Consider the following 25,470-nt stretch of genomic DNA (forward strand, 5'->3'; position numbering starts at 1 on the left):
GTACCATTTAACGCGTTTGAATGACAAAGCATTCCAGGGCATGAGCCCTCTCCGATTTAAATGGTTAAAGCATTCACAGGGCATGAGCCCTCACCAATTGAATGAACTAACATTCACAGGGCATAAGCCCTCTCCAATTGAACGGCAAGGCGTTTCAGGGCATGAGCCCTCTCCACTTTATGTTTATGCAATGAACTCCACTTATGTATATCAACATACAACTCAACAACATGATCTACGACAACGACAACAACAACTGCTACACAACAATGCATATATGAATATGACTTACTCATCAACATGGTCAACTATGACACAACAACCTTCGACAATGAATTTCAACAACTTGTATAATTTGTTTAAATGTAATTATACATAAATCAACAATCATTCATGTTCTTGGTAAAATAATGTAATCATATATAATCATTATTGCAACTAAAAGAATCAATCAAAACAGTGTGTACGACTAGGTACACAAAACTCAAAAATGGCAACTCGTTATGGCGAGCAAAAGGCGAGTGGCTACTGTGATGTTTCGCCAGGCGAACTATTGGCGAGGAAATGGCGAAAAGCTACTGGAATGATCCGCCAGGCGAAATATCTCTCCGCCATGGCGAATCGCGACAGATCAGACTACGTGAATTATGCAGTTTTTCACCAAAAGTCCCAATTTTCCCTAATTCAATCCCCAAAACTGATTACAACATTGCTATATGATTATACTTATGACCTATACGCAATCTCTCATCATTGTCATGGTTTCTACTCTTTCAATTCAAAATCTAATGATCAAAACCTAACCCCAAATCCCAATTTAACCAAAACCCTCATGTAAAATCAAAATCAGAATCATACATCTATAATCATTGAGAGTTAGTCTCACCCTTACCTTAATTGAAGAACAAAGCTCTACATAATTCTGGTTCTCTTCACTTGGTTTCTCTTGGCTCTTCTCTTGGTTTCTCCCAACTTCTGTTTGTACGTAAAAACAGTTTTCTGACTTCTCCCTTTTTCTTAACTCCCACTTAATTATATTAATTAAAATATAACCCCCAAAACTCCAAATAATTTTATTTCTCACTTTATTCTAATAAATACCAAAAATACATCATTTAATAAAGGGTTAATAGTGTTTTCACCCCTGTAATATAGGCCATTTCCGGTTTTCGCCCCTATAAAATTTTCGGTTTGAATTGCATCCTTGTAAAACTTTTTTATTCTGGAAAACACCCCTCCCCCATCCAACTCAGCAAATTCGCTTACATGGCGCTGATTTGGCATTTTTTTTTAATTGGCCATGTGTAAAAAAATATATCCACATCAGATTTTATTTTTAAAATATTTAAAAATAAATTTTAAAAATTACAAAATTTTCAAATTTTCAATTTTTGTAAATTTATTTTTAAATATTTTAAAAAGAAAATCGGATGTGGATATATTTTTTACACATGCCCAATTAAAAAAAATGCAAAATCAGCGCCACGTAAGCGAATTTGCTGAGTTGGATGGGGGAGGGGTGTTTTCCGGAAAAAAAAAAAGTTTTACAAGGATGCAATTCAAACCGAAAATTTTATAGGGGCGAAAACCGGAAATGACCTATATTACAGGGGTGAAAAACACTATTAACCCTTTAATAAAATATAACACATCACATAATCAACAATAATTATTTAAAATCATATTAAAGACTCTAAATAAATTAGAAATAATTAAATAACGACTAGGGCGTTACAGTGGCGGAGGTTTGAATCTCGGACCTTAAATATATTATGCATTGTCCATACCAACTGAGCTAAGCTCACAAAGACATATTGCAGTCTTCCTTAATTATATGGTCAAATATCTTTAGAATAATTATATTAGTTTTTTTTTTTTAATTATGAGTTTTAATCATATATGTGATCAAATTAATGAATAAGACAATTTAGATTTATAATCAGATAATTAATTAATTAGTTAATTGGTATAAACCCAATATGAGTGGGCGTTAGAATTATCCCTTTCAAAATAATGGGAACCAAATCGAGTGTTAAAACATAAACTCGAGTTTAAATTTTTAGGTAGCAAAATCGTGTAAACTCGGACATAAACTAGTTTTTTGATAAAATCGGAATATCGATCGAGTTTAACCAAGTTAACACGGCTTAAAATCGGTAAAATCGGGTAAACTCGTATGAGTGTGCAAGTTTACCCGTAAGAAAAGCGGTTTTTTTTTGTTTTGGGCCGGTTTTCAATTAAAATCCAATTCATTTTTAAAAGTCCAGCCCAACATCACAGTGTTAAGAACGCGTGACGCCAACGCTTCTTTTCTTCTTCTCAAAAACATACAATACAATGTTGCTCTTTTCTTCTCCTTCATCAACATTCTCCAATCTGAAACCCTAACCTTCTTCTCAAAACCGATTCCGACACCAGAGATTTTGGATAGTTTTATTAACAACTCTAGAAACATGTGAACTTGCTTTTTTGGATGGTTTTATGGATGGTTTAGAGATTTATAAAACTTATGATTTTGTGCATTAATTTTTGTATTTTGATGCTAACTTGAGCATAACATTTTACAAATATATATACTCCCTCCGTTTCAAAATGAGCGTCATTTTAGCCAATTGCACACGGATTAAGAGATAAAATAAAGTAGTTAAATGTCAAAATAATTTTACTAAAATAACCTAACTTTATATACAATCTTAAAGTTGCATTGAAAATTGTGTGAGAGAGAAAAGTTGGAGTATTTATTGAGGGTAAAGTTGGAAGAAAAAAATTAAAGTTGTATTGAAAATGTAAAGTGACATTAATTTTGAAATAATTTTTTTTGATTAAAGCGACACTCATTTTGAAACGGAGGGAGTAATAAATTTTAAATAATTTTAATTTTAGGTAAACTCATACGAGTTCTCGAGTCGAATTTATTTAAACAAAATATGGTAAACTCAAGTTACAAAAACTTGATAACCATAATTTTTTAGGGTCATGCTAACCGGTGCCCCGGGGCACTGGTTAAACATACCATAAAAGGGAATTATTACCATAAAAGAAAACTGTTTTTGACATTATTATAAATTAATTACACAATTTCAATCTATTAACTACTATATAATTTCTTTTTTCATACCTTTAACCGGTGCCCGGGGCATAGGTTATAATTTCCCAATTTTTTATCATAGTACATATCGCCATAATCGCAATATATAAGACACGTACGCCACTTAAACATTCAAGTGAAAAAAAGATAATGATAGAGATAGAAAAATACTAATGATTATTATCAGTACTGCGGTTTTCTACACCAGCAGAATACAGTTTCAAGTCCAATCAAGATCACAGAATTGAGAAAGCTCTCGAACAGTGAGGTAATTACCGTTTCAAACTTTCTTAGCAATCCCGTTTCCACTTCGTGCCCTCTTTGAATCTGGAGGTTGTGGCTCACCAGAAATTCTCCCGGACCCATCAAATACATGAACAATATTTGCAGTTTCATTGAAACCTTCTCCAGAGACTGCCACCGCAAAATTCCGAAAATACTCACCACTTTGCTTCTTATCATCACCACCAGTATACTCCATCCTCAAGATCTTCTGCTTGAAAAAATCCCTAATGACCTCTTTCCTAACAGGATCATTCAAGTATTAAAGTATAAAAATCTCTAATTTTATGAGAATAAACAAAAAAAATTATTGAAAAAGAGATTTTTTAAAAAACAAGATTAAATAAGATAAAAATTTGTCTTTTTTATTTATATTTTAGGAAGAAAAAAAAAATTGCTATGGGAACGGAGGGGTATTTTTTTTACGATAAGATTGGGTGTATTTCAAATGCCGAAAATTGTTTCAAGGCCAAGTTTAAATTTAAATCAACTTTAACCGTGTTTACAAATCCTGATTCTCCACCAAATCCAAAAGAAAGAGAGATATATGTTCTCTGATCTATCTATCTATCTATCTTCGTAAATAAAACTTGAGTATTTCGTATTCAAGAGTTTTGATGATGTGGCACATCTAGGAAAGCTTCTCATTCTCTAAATAATAAATAAATTTCACTTGTAAATTTCATCTTTGATATATCTCATTAATCCTCCACTAAATCATAATGTTGTGTGAATTAAAAAATTTAACTCTTTCTCATTCTATTATTATTAGTGCCATAGAAAGTTGTCATGTATAAATGCAACTATTACTTTTTTGTGAGAAAGTACTTTAACGGAAAGGTTGTTCATGTAACCAACACTAATCTTGCACCATCTTCCAAGTGAAAAGTCAGTGTCAAGCTTAATCAAAAAAAATAAATTCGTGAGCTTCTCTAATAAACTTATACGGCACATTTGATAAAGAAGCAAAAAACCATTAAATGTGGGGGAAACAAGGAGAAGCCACAGTTTTATTGCATCAAGGAACGAAGGCAAACTACAAAACACACAAATTATTGATGAGCAGAAAACAAACTTAAACAAACACAAATTATTATGGATTTAAACGTTCATTTTTGTTTTTGTTCATGATCTTAGCATGATGGTCATAGCCAGTGAAGCCCATGATTGATTAATTCTTTAGAGGTATCATGCTACCAAGAGATTTCCAATTGTCAATGATTCGTGCCACACCACCGATAAGGTTGTCTTTTGGTACGCCTGGGTTAACACCGACACGTATATAGTGGTCTCCTTTGAAAATGTAAACTTCATTTGTCTTGTGAGAAGAAAAAGCTGCATCAAATGACCCATTTTCAAAGATTGTGCCACAGAAAGATGAAAAACCTTTAATGCTCTTGATACTCGAAACAAGACGGTTGATTCCATAGTCTATACGAGCATATTGGTCTCCTTTAAATAAGTAAGCTTCTTTGCCCTTAGTTGACCTATATGCGGCGTCTATTCCGCTTTCAAACACCGTTCCTTTGAAAAAAGGAAACACGTCAGCAATTTTTTTAGGACCGGAGATTAATTTGTCGTTGCAAGAGTATGGAGCATAGTCTATTAGAGCACAAAAATTTTCATGAAAGATGAATGCCTGGTTGTTATCGGTGTCAAATGCACAATCAATTGCATAGCTTTGAAATATTGTAGGAGCAAGTGATTTAAACCCATCACTAACAAGAGATGGCCCATGCAAAATCTTATCGTTGGTGGTTCCAGGAGCATAATCCAATAGCACGTACTTATCATCATTGATGAAAATGTAAGCTTCATTGTGCCTAGATGAACGAAAAGCAGCCCTTATGTAACCAGATTTTGTCATCTTTGAAAGGTTATTTTGTGAGCAAATCTTTATACTAACAATTTAGAGTTCTTAGAAATAGCCTAATTCAAATTCCTTTCCTCTAAGGATGTCCACCTCATCAAAAGCCTACTTGGCATATGTTCCTAAATTTCCTCCTAATTTTTAATACAAGTTTAATAGTTTTAATTATTATTAAAAACCGTTTTTTATTTAACATTAAATTGTACATAAAGTAAATAGTTGGTTACAATCAGATAATGATTAATATAATTACTGTTTCGATTAAAATTTATATTTTACAATAAAAATTTGAACGTTACAAATCAAATAATTATTAATCTAATTAGTATTCAATTAACATTTATATGTAACATTCAAAATTTGGTTGGTTACAAAATTATAATAAATAAACTGAATAAATTATATTTTGAATTTTGGGACGTTACACTAAGGCATTAACTTACTAATTAAAAAATTCATTGTATTAATTAGTTTTTAAGGTTATATAATTAATTTTTGTTTGTTACAAAACTATATTACATAATTATTTATAAGATATTATTAAATATTAAATTAAATTTCAAATGTTATGAAGTTAATTTTTTGTACGTTACATGAAATATAATTTAATCGTTTAATGCACGTTTTATAATATTAAAGACGTTGATAATATTAATTTTAAAACGGTTAAATTGATAATTAATTTATATTAACCGTTATGATACTATTTTTCTATATAAATAGTAGAGATTTTGGGTATGAGTACACAACAATCACAAAATATAGTTCTTCGTTTTCTGTTCTTTGGTGCTCTGATATCTATATTCTAAACTATTTCTATAATTTTTCTATTGCAAAGGAAAATGTCAACGAAACACAACTTCATCTCTAATGTTTCGCCAAGAAAACAATCGTGGACATTGGTTGTGAAGGTTGTTCGTGCTTGGTTTGGTCAAGACTACAAAAATAAAAAACTACCATTTTCCATGGAGTTGGTTCTAATGGATCGAAAGTTACCTTTTTCATATTGTTTTTCTTTTTTGTTTTTTTTAGTATTTTTTTGTTTAAATTATAGTGTTCTCATCTTTTTTATCTAGGGTGATCAAATTGGTGCGTCTATACGAAGAACATTGATCTACAAGTTCAAGAATCAACTCCAAGAGGGAATGGTGTTCACGATTTCCTCATTTAATGTTGCTAGCAACAATGATTTGTATCGACCATCACGCAAAGAATACAAACTGAATTTCACAATCAACACAAAAGTCAAACTATCTATAACTGTTTTGGTCCCAACAAACGTGTATTCGTTTACACCTGCACTTGATGTTTTCAATGAATTTTACGACAACAACTACTTAGTTGGTAAGTGACTATAATTTTCTTTATGTAGATTTTTTTAAATATTATTTTTGCTTACAAAAATAACACAATAATTTATATATTGAATTAATAATGTTTTGTTTAATATGATTCAATTGTACGTTATATTCTTTTAATAATAAATAGTAATTTGATTGATATTTTAATGTGTGTTATATATGCAGATGTAATTGGAGTCATGATTGGAGTTGGAGTTGAAAGAGAGTACGAAAGAGATGGTGTAAAAACTAAAATATGAATGTCATTGAGTTGTAGCTGAACTCTTTCCTATCTTCCGGTGAATCTCAAAATGCTGTTGTAGCCATTATGTTGACAAAAGTTAAATTGTTTCAAGGTAATAATTTATGACTAGCAATTGTGATTGTTTGTTTATACGAATATATATACTTGATTCATATACTTTTGAATCTTAATGATAGGAAAACCAGCATTGCAAAAATGCATTTTCTTCCACTAGAATCACATTCAATCCTGAAATTGGTGAAACAAAGGAACTAAGGAAAAGGTATATATATTTTTTTTAATATAACATTTTTTTTCTTAAGTTATAATATTATTGATTGATACTTTTTATTACAGCTTTCTTAGTGCAAATACAAATTCTCCTGCATCGGGATTGATCCAGTTACCAAATTCATCTTGCATATCTGTACATGAGGAGTTTCTCTTACTTACTCCTAGGACCACTATTGAGGAGTTGAAGAATGTTAATAAGCTTTTTTTTATTTTTATTACAGGTCTATTTTGGTAAAGTTTGCACACCTTTTGGTATAATGTTATTTTGTATGGTGATGTAGGGCACCTCTTTTATTGTCTTGGGAATTTCAATTTTCAATTAAACAAAGCGTTTTTGTTGCATGTATTGACACTTCAATAAAAAAAAAAAACAGTTTCCATATTTTCAATTTACTTTTGTCTTAAACTTTACACAAATTCTAAAGTAAATACAAAAATTAAGTTTCACTAAGTGTGAATAATTAGCGATAACCTATTATTTTAAAAATATTGTTTTTGTGTTTTAAACTTATTTTTTGTTCACAAATATAAAACCAAACATAATTTGTTAATGCTTTTTTTATATTCAAAATTTAACATAAAAATTCATTTTTTTTAATGAAGTACAAAATATACATATATTTATGAGGTAAATTTTATTCAAAAATGTGCTTATTTTCATAAATTAAAAAAATAATGTCAATGAATATTATTTATGAAACCAATAAAAATAATAGATGTAACTAAAATTTTGAATTAGGTTTTTTTTATTTATAATTGTGATCGTAGAGATCATTGTGATTAAGTAAAAAATTAATATTTTTATTAAGAGTGAAAAATTAAAACATAGGTAATCATATCCATTTGATATATTGAATATCTTTATACTAACAATTTAGAGTTTTTAGAAATAGCCTATTTCAAAATCCTCTCCTCTAAAGATGTCCACATCATCATAATCCTAATTGGCATTTGTTCCAAAAATTTCTTCTAATTTTTAATACAAGCTTAATAATTATAAATAAATATTATTAAAAACCATTTTTTATTAATCATTAAATGGTACATAAAATACACAGTTGGTTACAATAAAATCATTATTAATATAATAATTGTTTCGATTAAAATTTATATGTTACATTAAAAATTTGTACGTTACAATCAAATGATTATTAATATAATTATTATTCAATTAACATTTATATGGTACATTAAAAATTTGGTAGGTTACAAAATTATAATAATTAACTTGAATAAATTATATTTTGAATTTTGGTCCGTTACACTATAACAGTAACCTACTAATTAAAAATTTAATTGTAGTAATTAGTTTTTAAGATTATATAATTAATTTTTATTCGTTACAAAATTATATTACTTAATATTAATAAGATATTATTGAATTTTAAATGTTATGAAGTTAATTTTTTGTAGGTTAGATGAAATATAATCTAATCATTAATGCACATTTTATAATATTAATTACGTTGATAATATTAATTTTAAAACGGTCAAATTAATAATTAGTAGATATTAACCGTTATGGTACTATTTTTTTTATATAAATAGTAGCGCTTTTAGGTACGAGTACACAACAATCACAAAATATAGTTCTTCTTTTTCTATTCTATGGTTCTCTGATATCTATATTCTAAGTAATTTCTTTAATTTTTTCTATTGCAAAGAAAAACGTCTACGAAACACGACTTCATCTCTAATGTTTCGCCAAGAAAATAATCGTGGACATTGGTTGTGAGGGTTGTTCGTGCTTGGTTTGTTCAAGACTACAAAAATAAAAATAAAAACTACCATTTTCTATGGAGTTGGTTCTAATGGATCGAAATTGACTTTTTTCATACCGTTTTTTGTTTTGCTTTGTTTAAAGTATAGTATTTTAATATTTGTTATCTAGGGTGATCGAATATGTGTGTTTATACGAAGAACATTGATCTACAAGTTCAAGGAGCAGCTCCAAGAGGGAATGGCGTTCACGATTTCCTTATTTGATTTTGCTTGCAACAGTGGTTTGTATAGACCATCACACAACGAATACAAACTGAATTTTACAATTAACACAAAAATCAAAATATTTAAATCTTCTTTGGTCCCTACAAACATGTATTCGTTTACACTGCATATGATGTTTTCAATGATTCTTACGACATGAAATGTAATTTGAATCATATTTTTATCATCAAACTAATTTGAAACCCTCATCCCTTTCTAACAACATGAACTAAATTATATATTAATGTAGTTGGTGTCTTGACTGAGGTGGATTTTGTTTTAATGAAGACCTCAAATCAATTATATTAAAAACCCTTCAAGCACAAGATGTACCCAATAAAGGAAAATACAAAGTTCAAGATGCATAGATACAAAAGAACCAAATCATGAGGTAGAATAACCAAGACAAGTAGAAAGATTATTTCACCAATATTTCAACTCAAAATACATACATGATTGCTTAGCATTTTGTATCCAGTAAACAAGAAATATAATTTATCTAACAACACCATAAACTGGTTCTTGTGACAAAAATGTAAGAATTTTTGTCTTTCCAAATAATCCAAATGCAAGTCAGCAAAATCAACTGAAAACTAAAACGAACTTTTTTTGGAACAATTGAGAACCACTGAAATGAAGAGTACCCTCAATAATTAATTGGAAGAACACAATAATTCCAACCACTTTAGAATATTATGTCATATTCTACCAAAGAATTCACACTAAAAATAAAAAAGATAATTTTCCTCTTTTTCACATCTGCCAGAACATAAAAATAAGTCCATATTTTAAATACTCCATCAAGCTAAGTTGCCATTTATTAGAATTCAGATATTCAAGAGCCTCCGCGAAAAGAGAGAGGCATTTAGAGGAGCTACTTTGTTCCTAATGAGATTTTTTAGAGCCATAGGTTCATCATGCTCCACTTGCAACTAGATGATATACCCCTTTGTCAGAGTAACTTTCATCATGATCAACTTTAAAGAAACTTATAAAAAAATGCTAGCCTGAAAAATAATGTTGTCCACCAAATAACAACAATATATCCCCTGCACCTCATTCCAAGAAAAATTCTATGACATCGTCTCCACCCCATCCAACCCTAACCTACGTATCTCCTTAAATGGCATAGAGTTATTCTCATATAACTCAAAAGTTCTTCTAAATATATCACACAAAGGACCACTCTACAACCACGAATCATTGCAAAAAAAAAAAGGAGTATTTTTTCTCATTACTCTCCACTATCATCAAGTTGTCATCAAACCAATTTCTAATCCCCATCTCCGCCCCTATTTTAACATCATGGAAGTAATTTTACCACACACACTTCTAATTGTCCCCACTCTTCACATGAACTCACCCAACCTATTCTAAGAAGCTAAAACTCTAAAATGCAAACTCATTGATCCATATCAGCCTCCAAAACTATTCATGTAACAAAGATAAGTTAAAATTCTACATTATATGAACCCTCAAGCAACAACTATATCGACCAAGACACACCTTATCTCACTTAAACCAATTGACTTTAATAGCTTCCGCACTCTCTCCACACTAAAAATAATAAGGATTCAATAAAATAATTTTTACTTAAGTAAGCCTTGAAGAATGAAAGAAATTAAACCAATTGTGGTGGATATTGAAAGAGAATACAAAGATACATTAGAAGAATATTGAATTGAATTCGAATGGGTGAAATCGATTTATTTTCATTTTTAATATATAATACATTATGATATTTAATTATTATTTTAATTATTTGTCAAATAATTTTTAAGAGATATCAGTTTGAACGTACTCTTTTTTCTATTTTCTGGTAAATTTAAAAAGGCGAATCTGACAATTTTGTTGCAAAAGTTAAGTTGTTCCTAGGTAAGTATTTATAACTATCAACTTGATTATTTAATACCATTAAAAACTACATATTTATTCATTTAGTTGAACCATTTTATTTGTTTCTTTAGAGATTGGAAAACGATGTTACAAAATTCTTTTCAATCAACTAAGATCAAATTCAACCATTAAATTATGGAGACAAAAAGAACTAAAGAAAATGTATGCTTATTTTGATGAAGGAGATTTTTTTTCCACAATCCTTTTAGTAAATACATTTTCTAATAAATGGTAAAACAATTACCTTTATTTTTAGTTGCCTGATCTATCCCACATTAGCATACCTGAAGAATTTTTTACTCTTACTCTTAGGATCACCATTGGAGTTAAAGAACATGCATGAAATTGAGTGGGTTGACATAGATCTCCTACCTTTTTCTTCCCCATGTTTGTGGAGGTTTTAGTTTGTGGATTTCGGTTAGGAATATTAAGAAGGAGGAAATGTTTGCTTGGAAAAAAGGGGAAACGATGAATTGGAAATCATAACTACACTAAAATATAACGAAATTAGGTTAGATTGTTTTAATTAGGTTAGGGACTCTCTCCAATCTTAGATATAACAAATAAACAACTACATTTTATTATCTTAAATTAAAAAAAATATATAACTTACTTTGACTCTATTTAATGTTATTTCTCCTAATATACATTTTAATTCATGTAAGTTTTATTTTTAATATTTTTTTATTCTCATGAAACAAGTTTCAATAGATGGTACTTTTCATAATTTTATATTTTTTTAGAAACATTCGAGAAAACTAATTGCATATAAGTAAATTTTTGAACTTAGATATTTTTTTTATAATTGAAATCCGAGAGAGTGATTAAATAAAAAAAGTAATAACTTTATTCAAAGTGGTAGGTTTTTTATTATATTTTTATAAGACAAGAGTAAAAAGAATAATCTCAATTAAGTTGGTACCCTACTTTAATCGATCACCAGTTGCTCATATATATTATTAAAAAAAGGAAAAAATTATATAAAATCTGGGAGGACAAAAAATATGATTCAGTCAATCCAAGTGGATCCACCCTAACGAGTAATATATAAAAAAAAAAGATCAACAAAGTGGATTCAACCCTAATTAATTCTAACAAACGAATACCATTAACGATAGACGTTTGTGATGGCCAATCGGGTCTATAATTTGGCGAATTGATCGATCTTCAACACAAAATCGGATCACGTGCTATCAACTCCCTGCAACAACGACAACAAGCATTAACGACTCTTTCAAGTCCACACAGTCTCATGTCAATCAAGGATTAATGGGATACGAAACACATACATATTCTTGAGAGTGGGAAGTAGATTCAACCGCCAACACGGTAATTAACAGATTCACACGCACTAACTGTTTACTGCTATGATCAACATCAAATTAACAGTCATTTATGGCCCAATATAGAACCTCAACCACCTCCAAAGAAAGGGAGGAGATGGCGGATTCGAATGACCCACCATAACCAATCCACACGGCGGCGAAAAATGTCTAAAACGGTGGCAAAATAGAGGATAAAGAACGGACCCTTTCGGGTTTCAACCAAACCAATGCGGGGTTCTGCTATTGAGAAGCCAACACACAAAACTAAACAAGATTGCCGGTGACAACCAACAATTTACGAATACCAACAACTAAGCAACCACCACCCGTAGCAGATGCGGTACTGGTTGAATCGGAAACGAACGACACGAATTGTTGCGGGAATCGGAAAAAGGGTGGTGCGGGGGGACGACGCCACTCATCACACCATCGTTGAATGTTGGTACATCGTAAGTGATGAAGGTTTCAAAAAAAAGGGGGCGAGGTGGCGGAAGATTTCTAAAGAGAGGGCAGAGCCATAATGGTAGATTATAGCAGGGGTAATCATACCTCTTATTAATTAGATATATTTTTAAGAATATACTAATTATTTATAGTATTTTTATATTTTAAGTATAGTTGTACTTTTTCTCAATATTTTAAGCAGAGTTGGCATGTCCCTGCCAACTCTGTCTCAATTTTAAATATGAAAATAAAGTACTACATAATATCAAAATTCTGAATGAAATCAAACTAAAAAAGTCAAATAATATCTAAAAAAACTTATTTATGTGTAAACCCAGTTAAAAAAAATTTAAATAAAATGTATCCCGTGCTTGGCACGGGGCGTTACACTAGTAAAAGAAAACAGAGAAGGGTATTTATAGATACACAATGATAAAATAAAATCCTTAATTTCTTCCTCCACCGTTACAAGTGTGATTTTTATAATCTCTTAGACATCTAGACGTTACTTTTTCATGGATTGAATTAATATTTTTTTTTTTTATGGTTATGCTTATAAGTTTGGAGATATTATAAGACACACACATTGTTTTTTATGAGAGTATTATCAATATAGTGTATACATAAAAATTGAAAATCAAAGGGATCATAAATCACTTTGTGGTGTGGATATCCATCATAACCGTAGATGTAAAGTTGAAGACCAAAATGTGCATACTCTAATTTAAGTTTTACTAAGATGGTTTTCTAAGAGAATATTGAGAATATTATAATTAAACCCCATGTGTCTATATAAAAACCTATGCACTAATCATTTCTTTTTTCTTTTTGGTTCTATGCACTAATAAAGAGAACATGAAAAGTCTTAGCAAAGAAAAATATGAAAATTCAGTCCTAAGTCCAAACATCATAATAAAAACATTAAAAATGAGATTATGCTAATAAATTCCAGTCTTAAGATTGGAAACTAAAACAACGAACGTTTTATTTTTTCTAATAAATTCCTAACATTATATGCATGATTGCCTATCTCTACCTCCATGGTGATTCCCCTTTTCTACTTTGCTAGGGTAAGGTAATTCTCCTTTTTCCTTACTTTTATTTTATTTTTGTGCTTGCATATACATTTACGGTCTATAATTTTGTTGATATATTCCCTAAAAAGAAGGTTGATATGTGCAATATATATAGTCTTAATTGCAGTTTTGGTCCCCTATTTTTACCATTTTGTAGAATTGGTCCCTTATTTTAAAATTTGACAGTTTTAATCCCTTCATCATAGTGAAATTAATATTTGGCCATAAAAAAGGCTTAACGTAACATGTATAATTTCATTAAATTTCAAGAGTTTTTTTTTTAATGTATAGGTGATATATATCTTTTGTCAAGAGTGATTTATATGTCAACATAGACATCCAAAAGAAAACGAACTATGTATATAGAATAGAATGAAATTAATGCTAGGTTTCATAATTATTTTTTTAAAAAAAAAAAAGAGTTTTATATTGAATGTAGAAGTGTTGTCTATGTGTGTGTATCTAAACAATCTACGTTGTGTGTGTAACAGCCCGATTTTTAGCTATATTTATTTTAATTACTTTTATTATGTGTTTGTGTGTAATTATTTGTGCTTGTGTGTATTTAATTGTCATCGGGTGCATTTACGTGGATTACCGTATTAAAAGGGTATTTTAGTCATTTGGCGGGTAAGGGTAAAATGATAATTTTGGTGATTATTTTAATAATTAGTGAGAACCCTTATTTTACTAAGTTACTAAGGTAGTGATTAGATTTTACCGTTAGTGACATTTTACCGTTATTAATTGAAATATCGTTTGGAGTGTAGTAATATTTTTGGTTTGAATAGAAATGGGTTAAGCCCACTAGAAACTAAATTAAGCCTATTAGTGGAGATAACACTAGGGTTGTGTTAGAAGAACCAATTCATTCATTTCACAAACATTTCTAGAGAGAGGTAGAGAGAGAAAGAGGTGAAGAGAAGAGCAAAAGGGTTTTGGAGAGAAGAGCTTGAGTAATCAAGATTGGGTGAGCTTAGGAGCTAAAGTGAAGCCTAAGTTGGGATTAATCTTTATCTAAGGTAAGGGGGTTAGTCTTTATCATAATCATTTGGTTAATTCTTTTTCTCTTGATTCTATGCATAATTGATTATGAGAATAAGTGATTATCATGAACCCAATCTTTGAAATTCGTGCTTATGTTGTAGAGATATGTTTGGATATGTTAATTTGATGTTAAATGAATGGTTGATGATGAAATTGCAAGTTCATGATGTATGAAAATGGGTAGTTTGTGAATTATGCTCAATTGGTGAATTATGCATGGTTGTTGATGAATTGTGATATGTTTCATGATCAATAGATGTTGTTGTTGTTAAGTGATATTATGAATGCTAATTCATGGCTTGGGTATGCATGATTCATAATTTTGTTGTTGTGAAATAAGTTGTTGTTGTTAGTTTGGTGAAAATGGATAATTATGTGTTTTGCTCAATTGTTGGATTGGGATATTGTGTTGTTGAATTATGGTTGAATTCATGTCTAAATGAAGTGTTGTTGAAGTAGATATGTTGTTGTCCTTGAATGATATCATGAGTATTCCATTTTATGAAATAAGTTGTTTGTATTGGTGAAGTTGTGCTAGATGTTCAAGTGAAGAACCCAAAGTGAAATTTGATATACAAAGTTGTTGACTGAGTTGTCTATGTGATTGGATGAGTTAAACTTGATGGAATTTATGTTTTTATGTTATGGTTACGTTAGTCGAGTCGTTTTGGAAGAAAACGGGAGTTTCGTTTGAAAATTCAATTGTTAACCGTTTTGGAAAATGAGTGTTTGTGTGAGGTTTGTAAAATGAATTTGAGGTTGTTAAAACTAGGATTTTTCTGTGCATTATGATAGTGCTAAGTGTTAGGAGCATGTAGGTGAAAACGACATCGAAAACGGATTAACGGTTTGATTTTTATGCGCGAAAACGTAGAAGTTGAAAATCTGATGTTGTCTGTCAAACCACAATCGTGCCACGATTCGGGGCCAACGTGCCACGATTTTTTGACCAGGTTTTTAGCCTGTCTGATTCTGGAAAAATCGTGCCACGATGGGAAACCAACGTGCCACGATGGGAAACCAACGTGCCACGATGCTGTTTGACCAAAAACCTCAAAAATGCAATTTTCTTCGCTCCAATTGGTTCCAAACTTTTTCCTAAGTGTAGGGACTTTATCCTAATCATCTAGGGGTGTTTTTATGAAAGAATTAACCTTGTGAAAAGGTGGTCTAGTGAATCTTTATGTCGTATTGTCTTATGAATTGTTGTGACCATTCTTGTACGACTAAGTGGAATTGTGTGAATGATATTGTTGATTGTTGATAATCAAGTTATTGTGTGATGATGAATACTATGATTTAATTGTGTGTGGGCATGTTTTCTTGGTAATGCAATGTTGTGGAGATAATCAATATAATTGGGTGTTGTCCTATATATTGAGTTGAGATTGAGAATTGTTGTCGCATTATCGAGTCATTACACATGTCCATGCATCATAGTCGTTGTTGCTGTAAAAGGGATGACTCTTTTACTTCGAGATTATTGTAAGGCAGGTGTGAGCCCTTACAATCGATGTGCAAGTGGCATCGAAAGGTGACGACCTTGTTGAGATTTGGTACCGCATGCATTTATGTGTCCATAAGTGCATATCATAGCATGAGTTGTAACACCCCGTTACCCAAAAACAGTAAAATAGCATATAAACATCAGAGTAATCCCACAACGGGCATGTTACACGTCATTTTCAAAATTCTTAAATAGAAAATAAAACTATTTAATCAAACCACTTGATAAAATATGAAAACATAACAGCGGAATAGTTTTCAATCCAACAACATCCTACGGCATTAAAGGTCTTAGCATCATTCGTCAACATTGTTCAAAAGACAATAAAAGGCTCCACACCACAAGTTCCAAAATTTGATACATGGAAAGGAAAAGCAACAATAACAAAAATGATAATTCCCATCCCACGTATCAGAGCCCTAGACATGACTTTGAGCCACCACCTACTACTCAGGATCACCTGCAAGTTACCCATAGGAAGGGCAACGTTTTCAAGCAGAAGGGGTGAGATTCACAACAATAAATATAGATATTAAAATCATCAAATGAATCTAACACCCTATTACTTCAAACATATTAATCTTGTAAATATCGATATTTAATTCACAAGTCACAACAACATCACCATAATAATTCATTTAGCAAGTATGTATACAATGTACATTTTACCAATAACATCAACAACACATCAAGATCACAATGAATATATATGAATAAATGTATATCCAACATCAACATCAGATAAAACCGAACAACAACCAAGACTCATGCAAATGACATGACCACTGCTAAGACACCATCTTAGACTTCTTAATGAAATGCATTATGCATGTGGTACCAATCAGGACCGGAGCCCTCACCGCTTTTGAATGGTTAAAGCATTCATCAGGACCGAAGCCCTCACCGCTGTTGAGCAACTAGTACTCCAGGACCGAAGCCCTCACCGCTGTTTTTATGCATATGCTATGGACCTACTTGTGTATATCTACATACAACTGACCATGCAATGCAACTCCATGTGACTCCAATTAATACAACATGTATGATTAATAATTAAAACATACAATGCATTCCTCATCAACAATCAATATCCAACAAAGATTCAACCATTCAGAATGATGCACAATTAAATAAAATTCTGCTTAAACAACAACACTTAAGCCTTATCAATCAAGCAAGCAAAACTGCACTCAAAACTGCACTAGCTCGCCTCGCGAGCACATCTGCTCGCCATGGCGAGTTCACAAAAACACTAGCTCGCCATGGCGAGTTCAAGGCGAACTCGAGGCGAGTGAAAATCAGGTACTCTCGGGAAAAAGTGACATTTTCTCACCTAAACTCCAATTCTAAGCTCCCTATTCATCTTTTTAACCTAAAACTTCCACCATTCATCATTAAAATCATCTAGGTACCTTAAACCATCCCCAAAACATCTTATAACAACTTTTCAAAAATCAAGTTTTAATCTGGGCTACTCGCCATGGCGAGTTGGATTGCTCGCGAGGCGAGCTATGAAGTTGCTCACTCGCCATGGCGAGCACAGCTACTCGCGAGGCGAGTGATGAACTTCTGTACGGGCAGAAAACTGGTTTTACTCAAAAATCCCATTTTTCTTCCAATCACTCCCCAAATCAGTTTACAGATGCAAATTAACTTTCTGTATGCACTCAGAACCTATTTCTAACATCAAATTCATGCTTACAACTTCAAAACTACAATTTCATCATAAAACCCAATTTCCCAAATTCTCACCAAAACTCTGTTAAACACAAAATCAGAAATCAATAACTATATTACTGAAGAAAACCTCACCCTTACCTTAATTTTGCAGAAGAAATGCAGCACAAATTCACTCTTGGCTCTAACTTGGTCTTCTCCTCTTTTTCTCCCAACTTGTCAGTTTTACGTACAAAGCTTTTCTAACCTCTCTTTTCCTAACTTCCCATTACTTGTAACTCCCTTCTATTTTCATTAACTCCCCATAACTTCTAATAACTCCTATTATTTCCCCAAACACCAAAATAATTACCATTTCATTCTTATTTTAATTATTATTAACTAAACCATATAATAAAATAATACACTACATAAATCACCCAAAAATCACATATACACAAATATATGCATATACTCCACATAAATCACCCAACATCATATATAATAATATATATATATACTCCACATAATAAAATAATTAAATAAATAACTAGGGCGTTACATGAGTCCTATGTGAATTATGTGATTGGTGATGAATTGAGATGAATGAATGTTGCTAATGATTGTCTATGAATGATGTTGTGAATGAATATTTATGATTGGATAATTATTCATGTGATTGATATATGTGGATATGAACTATCAAGTTGTGATATAAGTACTTATGCATGACTATTATTATTCAAGTACATGATATTATTTGTTTTGATTATTATCTGGATTATGATAATGTAATGCTTACCCTCAGTGGTTTTAACCGCCTACTTGCCTGTATGGGTGAGTAGACGTTGTGCAGGAGTAGTCTCGGTGAGTCTTTGCTTGGGATATCGGGAGCTTCCTCCGATTTCGGTGTCGTGTCGGCTCTGATCTAGGCTTGTCGTGTCGGTCTAGATTAGGTTGTTTATATTTTCCTTTGGATTATTATTTTGTTGATGACTGCCCGTATGTTTGGGTTTTGAGATTTATCTTTGGGATATTATTTATTTGCTCATGGCATGTATATATTTGATCACTCTGATTTATATTCCGCTGTAACTGTTGAGGTTTACATACATGTCTATCGGTTTTTGAATTTTGAATAAGACGTAATCTCTATTTCTTGAATAAATGTATTATTCGCATGTTTAATTACTTTAATAGAAATAGGAGCGTTACAGTGTGTCCTTTGAAAAATCTCCTTTACCCTTTCCAAAAAAAACTCTCAACTTATGCTTAAGAGAAATGATATTTGTACAACCATTTTGCTATAACTTTTTGACAACTTTCTCTCTCATACTCACATGATGTTGTTATCCTCCCTCTTTATTTTTTTTCTCTCCATTGTTTTTGACCAATCAAAAGAGAGAAAGGCAAAGTTGTCACCAAAGTTGTCATTAAATAGATGTACAAATATCATTATTATATGCTTAATCACGGTTCACTTTTTCTACTGTCACTCATATTCATATTTCAATCAACTCATAAAAATAAAGTTGGTTTATAGTCATTATCACAGACAATTGAAATTTGAAAGTCATTTTTCAAGACTCTCTAAATCATTTCTTAAAAATGATACTTTTCAAAATTATTTCACAATGCTAATTTTGACTATTTAATTTTGAAATAATTTTGACCATGTATGAAACCTTCACTCACTGTGGTTTTTATATCCCATGCAATTTCAAGACTTTTGCTACTTTGTTGTCTCATTTATGGAAGTACACTTTTTATAAAATAACTACTATATCATATTAAAAAAGGCTATTGTGTATTAAAAGGAGAATGCTACCGAGTGTCACAAGAGCATTGGTTAAGCAACTAAAACAAGTAAGTTTTTAATAAAAGATAGTGTTTCTTTCGTCCCATATTAAGTGATAGAGTTGACTCAGTCACACATACCGATACATATTTTTTATCTTTAATTATATATTAGAAAAAATTCTAAAAATTTCTGAGATTTCACTTTCCGAGAGACTTGACTAAAGATGGAATCATAAAACTAATGCATTGCAAACTGTTTTTGGTAATGTTGAGGACAAAGCTTGGAGTAGTTGATGGATTAAATTGATGCTAGCTCTTGTAAACTGGTTTTGGTAATGCACATTTTAAGGGAGGGACGGTTAGGTATTAGAACTTATTACTTGAGTTGTTTTGTGTGTTTTAGACTTAGTTTGCATTGCTTACTTGTAAAGCAAGCTAGCTTTTAGTCCTTTGATACTTTACTATAAATAAGTATCTTTGATGTAATTTCACACATTAAATAGTAACAATTCAATCCTCTCCTATCATATTATCATACATTGTAAATTGTAGCATTTGATTTTTGAATGAATAATTTTTTAATTTGAAAGTCACTGTTTTTAAATATAAGTAAAATTGACTTTTTAGGTTCATTTATTTAATGATATATATGGTCCATACCATATACATCATTAAATAAATGAACCTAAAAAGTCAATTTTAATATAAAACGGAGGGAGTACATGACAACTCTTTTCATTTTATTTTTTGTTTGAAAACAAAAGTCAATTGTCATCCTCTCGGTTTCTTTCTCAGTGTCTTGTTTTGGCTAAGACATTACTTTGTCTTATTGCTGCTTACCAACAACCTCTGTCAAAAGTTGTGTTGTTGTTGATTAAAATAAGGCATAGTTTACCGTAATCAAAAGACGGTGAAGTACAAAATGAACCTATAAAAATATTGGTCTATGATGAACTAATTTTTTGTACCATTAGATCATATGAATCCACCAAATTTTATTATGGTCTATAAACATCAAATTTCACCCATCTTCTTTATAACTCTCATTTAATCTCTCTACTTTTTTTTGTTACATTTTTTTTTTCATTTAGCAATACAATTAGTCTTTTTTTTACGACACTTTGTATTGATCGAGTTTTTAAAAAATATAAGAATTAATTTATTTTGTTTTGAAAGGATATGAATTAAATTTCTTAAAAAAAATAAGTAACATGAATTAAATAAGTATTCAATTGATTTTTTTTTTACAAATTTTTTTTTTAGTTGTTGTTGCTTATGTTATTAAATAACTTCTTTTTGAATTGTTGTTGTTGTTGTTCTTTCTTTATTATTTTTGTTTTTAATCTTATGGGTTTCTTATTTTTTGTTTTGTTTTTAAAATAAAATTGTATACTTAAATATTAATGAAAAAAATCTGATACACGTAAAATAAATCTTAAAACTGAAATATTATAAAAAAAACTGAAAATAATTTATTTAATTGAAATGAAATATAAAAATTGAAATGAATTAAATCAAAAATATAATTTAATCAAAAGAAATTAATTAAGTATTTTAACCAAAAAATTAAAAATTAATTTATTAATATGTAAAATATATATTAAATTGATTAATTTAAATTAATAAATATCTTAAATATTAATTGAATTACATTTTATTATGAATTACTAATATTCTTTTATGTCATTTATATTTTATTATGTATTGATGAGTTGTATTTGGTGTGGATGAACCATGATAAGAATTGGTTGTTGATTCAATTTAAAGGTTAAAAAAAATTGGTTCATTTTAGACCAAAATTTCATTGATCCAAGCTAAATGGCACCTCAAAAGACACTGTCACTGTTGTAAGTTGTAACAGCTGAAAACGGAAAGAAAGTTGATTTATACGAATTCTTCTTCATACGACACCACGTTTTCACTGTGGATGCTTTTTTACGGCACAACACAATAAATGAGGTAGATACAACTCCTCCACGCCATGTGCAGCGCGCGTGGCTCCTTCGTTTGTGGAAAAACACAATAATTTTGGTTATATTTTGATTTTACCAATTACTCTCTACCTGTTCCTGTACGCAAGCCAAACCCAATGCACTTAATTTCGTTAATGTCCAAATAACTTGTGCACCAATAATCCACTATACTTGGCTTCTACTAGCATAAATGACATGATTAGATGCAAAAATGTTTTCACCAACCGTAGGCCATTAGTAGTTAACTGACCATGGTTTAACTAAAAGAATCGAAGAACTAAAGTTGGCAAAGAAAACCATAGATCACGGAGGACAACCTTCTAGTATAAATGATGTTAAAATATACTACTATGAACCATAAATTACATCATGAGTTTCCCATGAGCAATCATATTCATACAGACAGAATAATAGAATTGCAGTAATTCGTTAAGCAATATAAAAAACATTCATCTAGCATTGCATTTAGAATGCCATAGGTAGGAAGTGCATAATATTGCACTCAGTTAATACTGACACATAATAATTGAAACCATAAAGAAATTCGTGGCAACAAAATTCAAATTATATTACATCAATAAATTAAATGAGGAAAAAATTAAAGCAGAAAAAAGTGAACCGAAAAGGGTAAAGAAATGACAACAAAATGCAAGGTATTTAGTTACAAACCTGTTTGTAGGGTATAACCCTCCTAAATTAGCTAAATATCCCATATAAAACCAAATGCTAGTTAAAACAAATTACATTGTCGACACCACAAAATTACACAACCACAAGACACCCCATACATATAAAAATATACTATGTCATGATCTTTAATATACCACACAAAGGACTAATCAGATTCACTAGCAGCAGTTGGCTAAATCATTGCATTTGCATGGAATCTATGTTCTTACTCAGCTCCTCCAGCTTCTTCATCCTCAATCTTTCACTTTCCCCCACCAGCTAATCACCATCAACAATTTAAGAGGAATCAATAATCAATAAAATTAAGAACATAAAACCCCACATGTATCAGCCTAAAGATATTTATGTATATTCAATGTGTGTATGGTTTCTCGGTAGACAGCTAACAATGATTATAAACACTAAATTGATTTTGACATGAGGAAAATGTCCACTTCAGAAACATGAGGAAAAAAAAACTGGAGTCAATCCATTTTCGTTTGTAATATGTGTTTGGTTCTGAGGTGATAAAAATTATTTTTAAATGAATTGATTCTCAATAATTTATGTTTGAATACATTTGTGTACATGTGACTTGAACAACAAATTTGAGTGTAAAAGTGCAGTCAAGAATAAAAAAAAACTACAAGTTACAGTTTAAGCAAGAATCAAGTTTTAAGTTAAAATCAATTTTACTCTACTTAGAAACCAAACATGTCAAATCAATTTTACACCTCTATAATCAATCTTCACACCTCCAAAAGTGGAACCAAAGAAGCTTGGTTGAACTGGTGTTGTTTTAGAGTTCATTCTATAATTTGAAACTAAAATTTGCTGTTGAACTCATTTTATGTGAATATATTCAAACAAATCATTTCACAATTAACTAAAGAAATGACAACAAAATCAATTTTATTTACAAAATCAATTCATTTATATTCAATTTTTATCAAATCAGAACTACACACTAGGAGGATAATTTGAGACTAACCTCCATTAATTTAGTAATTAGCTGTACTTTTTCCCTATTCTTTTCATTGAAAGCTTCAAGGGCATCTTTGTATTCTTTCTCCTGTAACGTATCAAAAATTCAAATTCAATGGTGTCACTAATAATAAAAAAAAATATCATTAGACCAAAAACATTTATTAACAGTTTTTCTATGAATTTAAAATAACCTAGCTCACCTTCTTCTGGCAGGTATGACCAAGTGGCTTTAATTCTTTGTTTACTGAATCAATTCTCTTTCTTACAAGTGAAACTTCTTTCCTCATTGGATCTGCAAGGGCTTCAAGCTCCTGATATTCCTCAAATAACAAAAAGTTTGCAATTTGTTCAATTACATATCAATATATCAACATGCTTATGGAAGGAAAAAAAAATTAATGGATGAATATATTATTTAAAGACAAATTATTAATTATTTGTTTCATATACTAATACTACTTTCTGACAAGAACAAATCCAGGGGAATCATAAAAGACAAGAGAAAAGAAAAATATAATTATTTTTGAATTCAAATTCACTCTGTTTTTAGAACAAAACAACAGATCGGGCTTAATCAAGTGCTCTGCATGTTCTACAAGCCTAAATTAATCTAATTATTACAACAAAACTTGATTTATTAAGAATAATATGCAAGAAAATGACCCAAGTACCTTGTTGTTTTTGCAAAAATAAATAAATAGTTCAATTAAAGAAAATATAAATAAATAAAATAAAATTTAATTTATTCCAACAAACTCTTGTTCACCAGATTCCAACACAACAACTACTTCCTCGTATTGAATCCTTAAATTTTTGTACTTATGTTTGGTCAATTTATTTTTTTCAAAAAAATTAATATTTTTTTTCCAAAAATAAAAAGGGTTTCAAAGTTTGAGTGAAAATGAAATTCAAGATAAATCTAAAAAAAAAAAAAAAAAGGTTGAAAATATAAACCTCACGAATGGTAGCAAGACGTTTAGTTTCTTCTTCAACACGACCCAACTGAAACTGAACCTTGTCTCTAACTTCCATCTTCTTCTTTTCAATTTCTTCTTCTTTAGCCCTAAAAGTTGATAGAGCAGACCTTGACATCTCTTCATCTTCCTTTGACAAGTGACTGCTAAAGCTTAAACTCCCTGAATTCTGTACAACCAACTGGTTGTTACTGTTGCTTTGTTGTTCACTCATCTTTGTTGTTCAATTCTTCTTGCTCTTCTTTGAATTTTTCTCTTTGTTTTTAGTCTCTTTCTTCTTTTATTTTTGTCTTTCTTTTTCTCTTTTGCTTTGTTTTTGAAATGATGATGAAGTGTTTTCTTTTCTTTTCTTTTCTTTTGTTCTGTTTGTGTTGTGAGTGCGCTTTCTTATGTTATCTGTTTTGCTCCTTTGCTTTTATTTATGGACCAAATCAAAACGTACAATATTCATTTTCAATGAGTTTTAATTTTTAATTAATGAATAATAAATAAAATAATCCCAGGTTGGGTTGGAAAATTACTAGAAATGTGTCACTTTCTTTCTTCTACTTTATCTTTATGAAGAAATGGTCACAATAAATTAAGTATTGAGCAAATTGTGGGTGACCTGTTCCAACAACTTATACTCCTTCTCCTTTGCTTCCCAGCTTGGATTTCTTCTTTTTACCCTACAAAATAAATATTGTATGAAAAATTTGGACAGTTCTTCTCATGCATACATGACTTTATTATGGATTTTTTATATATACTTATAGATAGACCGTAGTATATACGAAGAAGAAAGAAGTGCATGTGAACTTTTTTACCGACCCATAAAGGGAATACCCACACTTAGATCATCATATGTTCTAGTGTACGTGATGATACGAGAAGAACATGCGTTTTAAGATTTTGCTTAAAGTTGCTTCAAACATGAGAAAATGTGTTCTAATAATCAAAATACTTTTATAAGATTTGTGTTTGATATTTTAGCTTTCTTTCAAAAAGTTCAAATGGTCGATTATACATAACA

General features: G+C 30.4%; 2 protein-coding genes across 3 annotated transcripts; both read right to left on the reverse strand.

The window, feature by feature from the left end:
* Window positions 1-4,454: 4,454 nt before the first annotated feature.
* On the reverse strand, window positions 4,455-5,271 carry LOC11427172 (albumin-2). Its single transcript, XM_003625715.4, has one exon. The coding sequence runs from the start codon at window positions 5,235-5,237 to the stop codon at window positions 4,542-4,544; it is 696 nt and encodes a 231-aa protein (XP_003625763.1). The 5' UTR covers window positions 5,238-5,271; the 3' UTR covers window positions 4,455-4,541.
* Window positions 5,272-22,426: 17,155 nt separating this feature from the next.
* On the reverse strand, window positions 22,427-24,854 carry LOC11421495 (uncharacterized). Of its 2 annotated transcripts, none has more exons than XM_003625717.3 (4): window positions 24,439-24,854; window positions 23,685-23,795; window positions 23,489-23,569; window positions 22,427-22,776 (listed from the first exon to the last, which is right to left on the reverse strand). In XM_003625717.3, the coding sequence occupies exons 1-4, from the start codon at window positions 24,670-24,672 to the stop codon at window positions 22,696-22,698; spliced, it is 507 nt and encodes a 168-aa protein (XP_003625765.1). In that variant the 5' UTR covers window positions 24,673-24,854; the 3' UTR covers window positions 22,427-22,695. The 2 variants fall into 2 exon arrangements, with proteins under 2 accessions (XP_003625765.1, XP_003625766.1); XM_003625718.3 differs by having other exon boundaries at window positions 23,685-23,804; window positions 24,439-24,847.
* Between the last annotated feature and the right edge of the window lie 616 nt (window positions 24,855-25,470).

This window comes from Medicago truncatula, chromosome 7, assembly GCF_003473485.1.
Source record: "Medicago truncatula cultivar Jemalong A17 chromosome 7, MtrunA17r5.0-ANR, whole genome shotgun sequence".
In the NCBI taxonomy this organism is placed as follows: Eukaryota; Viridiplantae; Streptophyta; class Magnoliopsida; order Fabales; family Fabaceae; genus Medicago; species Medicago truncatula.

Excerpts from the sequence above, each read along its gene's own strand:
- LOC11427172 (XM_003625715.4), bottom strand. The coding sequence starts at position 5,237 with ATGACAAAATCTGGTTACATAAGGGCTGCTTTTCGTTCATCTAGGCAC.
- LOC11421495 (XM_003625718.3), bottom strand. The coding sequence starts at position 24,672 with ATGAGTGAACAACAAAGCAACAGTAACAACCAGTTGGTTGTACAGAAT. Across the intron at positions 23,805-24,438 it reads GTCTTGCTACCATTCGTGAG|GAATATCAGGAGCTTGAAGC; the intron begins GTTTATATTTTC and ends TTGTTATTTGAG. Across the intron at positions 22,777-23,488 it reads TAATTACTAAATTAATGGAG|CTGGTGGGGGAAAGTGAAAG; the intron begins GTTAGTCTCAAA and ends GATGGTGATTAG.